At 31.0% G+C, this 3,688-nt stretch overlaps 1 protein-coding gene across 1 annotated transcript; it reads left to right on the forward strand.

The window, feature by feature from the left end:
- Positions 1 to 1,371: 1,371 nt before the first annotated feature.
- Positions 1,372 to 2,436, forward strand: LOC105621380 (myosin regulatory light chain sqh). Its single transcript, XM_012202847.1, has 3 exons — positions 1,372 to 1,561; positions 1,713 to 1,926; positions 2,316 to 2,436. Exons 1-3 carry the CDS (start codon positions 1,372 to 1,374, stop codon positions 2,434 to 2,436), a joined length of 525 nt encoding a protein of 174 aa, XP_012058237.1.
- The last annotated feature ends 1,252 nt before the right edge of the window (positions 2,437 to 3,688 follow it).

Here is a 3,688-nt window from a genome sequence, read left to right on the forward strand (position 1 = left end):
TTATGTTCAGTTGCATTCAGCTAGCCATTATTATTCTATACTGAGAACGAGACAATTGAATTTTTCCAAATTTTTTGATGTTATAAAAGTAATTCTTTGTTCCATAATTACTAACAGATTAAATTTAATTTTTAAATTGGGAAAACAACTATGGAAACGTTTGGGGCCATGAAAATTGTTTAATTGATAATAAATGTCACGTTCGAAAGTGTTTGAATGGTTTAAAAAATTCAAAGAGGGCCAAAAATTTTGAGAATGGTGAAAGGCTGGGACATTCCATCATGAGTTTGACTGACACAAACGTTGCCTTATCCACAAGGAATTTGTTCCTCCGAGTACCACCATAAACTCCCACTTCTATCTAGATGTAAGTACTGGATCGTCTTTGCAAAAGGATTTAACGTGTTCGACCAGACCAATGGAAGGAAAGAGATTTTTTGCTGCACAATGCGCCCGCCCACACTGTTGGAATTGTGACCCAGTTTTTAGCAAGAAGACATTTCTGTACTTTATCATTCTCCATATTCGCTTGATTTAGCTTCAATTTTTTTGTTTCCTCAACTCAAGTTGCACATGAAGGGAGAACGTTATTATGATTTAGAGGACATCCAAGCTAATGTGACACGAGAATTAAAAAGAACTTCAAAAGAAGTCTGTAAAATGTTTTCAAAAATTAGATGAACGTTTGTAATCGTTGTATTGAGTTACAAGAAGACTATGTAGAACATGTAAATCAAAATTTTTTTTCAACTTTCTCATATTTTTTAAATCAATAGTCCTGAAACTTTTTGAACAGACTGTGTATATGTATGGTTTGCGAATAAGTCGCGTCAGAGGGTAGGGGGAATATTATTTCTACCAGAATGTATACCCAATGATACTGTCAGATCGTAATTTATTAGTTTAATCCGAAAATATATATATTCTCGCCAGTGAACCGTCAATATTTGCGAATTTTTGCTTAGAGAAAAACGCTATTTTAAATTTATCGAAGAATCCATAAGTTTGAGTCACATTTGAATTTCAAGAATTCTTTCTCCGAACGATGCACTTTGCACATCTAAATACATGTTGATTACAAGTAAAAAGATTTACCAATAGATATTTATAAAAAGATTTTTCGCCAATTCGGTATTATTTATAATTCAAAATTACAGTCGACATTTACATCAGCGAGCGTCTACAATTCAAATTTATTTGAACATACAATATATAAATTTTCACAAACACACTTCTTTAAAGAAGAGAAATATCGTATTTAATTTATATAATATATTAGATTCGTCTTGAAACGAAAAATTCAAGTTCTTCTTAAGACTGCCTAAGAAATCGTGACTAATATTTTAATTTTCAGAAGGTGAGATATTGAAGATGTCTTCCCGCAAAACTGCCGGTCGCCGTGCCACCACGAAGAAACGCGCTCAGCGTGCGACATCGAATGTTTTCGCGATGTTCGATCAAGCGCAAATCGCTGAGTTCAAAGAGGCTTTTAACATGATTGACCAGAATCATGACGGATTCATCGACAAGGAAGATTTGCACGATATGCTGGCTTCTTTGGGTAAATAAAAACTTTGGAAAGAGAGAGATAAAGAAAAAATTGAAGATATATCCATAGATTTATATAAATATCGATGATTATATGTATAGTGCTTTTTAGATTAAGATAAGATATAAATTGAACACAAGCAGAAATAGATCATCTTTTATAGGCAAAAATCCTACTGATGAGTATTTAGAGGCAATGATGAATGAAGCACCTGGACCTATTAATTTCACGATGTTCCTGACATTGTTTGGAGAGAGATTACAAGGAACTGACCCTGAAGATGTGATCAAGAATGCTTTTGGTTGTTTTGATGAGGAAAATACTGGTCATATAAATGAGGAACGCCTTCGTGAACTGCTCACGACAATGGGCGACAGGTAATTACATTTTATTGCATTTTATTGCATTTTATAGTATCAAAACTGATTAATTCAAGACTACGAAATTATTGCGATTTAAATTATTGTGCCAATTTTAAAGAGATATTTACGAATAAAATTTAGCTTCTTTTTAGGACACAAATTTTATTGAAAAAACAAATAGCAGGCTAAGGAAATAATTGGCCGACAAATTCATAAAAATATTATGAATAATAATTTTTGTACTCTTAGATTCTTAGCCTTAGATTGATTATCACTATTCAACTTGCAACAAAGATTTTTATCAAGATTACAAGAGAAAAAACATTCGAAGAAGATTCTATTATAAATAATTGATATTTTTGAATGATTATGCAAAACTTGCATCAACTTGCTTTTTTTTTTAGATTTACGGACGACGATGTAGACGAAATGTATCGCGAGGCGCCAATCAAAGGCTCCATGTTTGACTATTTGGAATTCACTCGAATCCTGAAGCACGGCGCGAAAGACAAGGACGAACAGTAGTGAGGCTTTAAAAAAGTTTATCGCGTATCCTGACATGAAATCTTAAATAATATTTGAAATTTCTCACACATCTCTCGCGTCAACGGATCTTAGAGCCACGAAATATTATTATGAGTAATTTTTTTCTGACTTTATTGATTAGAAAATTATGTACATACATACCGAATAATTTCAAATCGTAATCAGAAATTGTAGTTTCGTTTTCTTCTGAAAACGTCTATTTGTATTTATACTTGTCGAATTTGAAAATATAAGCTCAATAAGTACGAGGTAAATTTAAAAGCGTGAGGTATGTATGTCGTGTAGAAAAACTTTTTTGAAGTATTCAAAAATAACAATTTTTCGAATGATTGCTGTACAGACGGTAAAAGTTAAATATGTAAGATATTTATATACATAATGCAAACGTGTAACTCTGTTGTAGATTCAGCATTTATATTTTAATATAATATTCTATTGCATATGAACTCGTCTTATTTATTAAACCATTTAAGAGATTATGTAATAGCATTAATATCTTCATTAATAGTAATATATATATATATATAAATATATATATATACATATATATATATTGTTATTGATAAAGGAGATAAAATTATTGCATAAGAAATATGAATATACAGTTTTGACAATGATTATTCGTACAGAATTCAAATTGAACAAGCCAGAACTATCGTCAGAAGTATCAAAAATCGGCATAATACGTTTTTACCGAGTTTTACTGGCAGCAATAGTTAAAGATATTGAAAAAATGATCTCACAAGCACTTGATACACTAACTACTTAATTATTAGCTTTCTATTAAATTATTTTAATTTTAGCAATGTATTTAAAGAATGATGTACTAAATTGATATGCATCAAATATGCATCAAAATAATTAATTATATAATACAAATTAGTATATATGTTTACGTATATCGTCAAAATTAAAATGATTTAATAGAAAGTTATTATTTAGTATCCATATCAAGTGCTTGATGTAAACATAAGTCACTGTAAGGCAAACAAAATATAAGGCAAATCAACTTTTGAAAATGATTCATTGTGTGTAGAATTCGAACGGAACAAGTCAGAATTATCAAAAATTCCAAAAATTATCTGCACGTTTCTATGGAGTACGGATGTTTAAAACAGCAAGCACTTATGAGCACGCATAAGCCGCAATGACTATCTGTTCCGTTTTTTCATGCGCATGCAAAAACGGAATGAGCCAATGCGCTCATGTGATGCGTTGCGTTTCATGCGAT

The sequence above is a fragment of the Atta cephalotes genome (genome assembly GCF_000143395.1).
Source record: "Atta cephalotes unplaced genomic scaffold scaffold00033, whole genome shotgun sequence".
Lineage (NCBI taxonomy): Eukaryota > Metazoa > Arthropoda > Insecta > Hymenoptera > Formicidae > Atta > Atta cephalotes.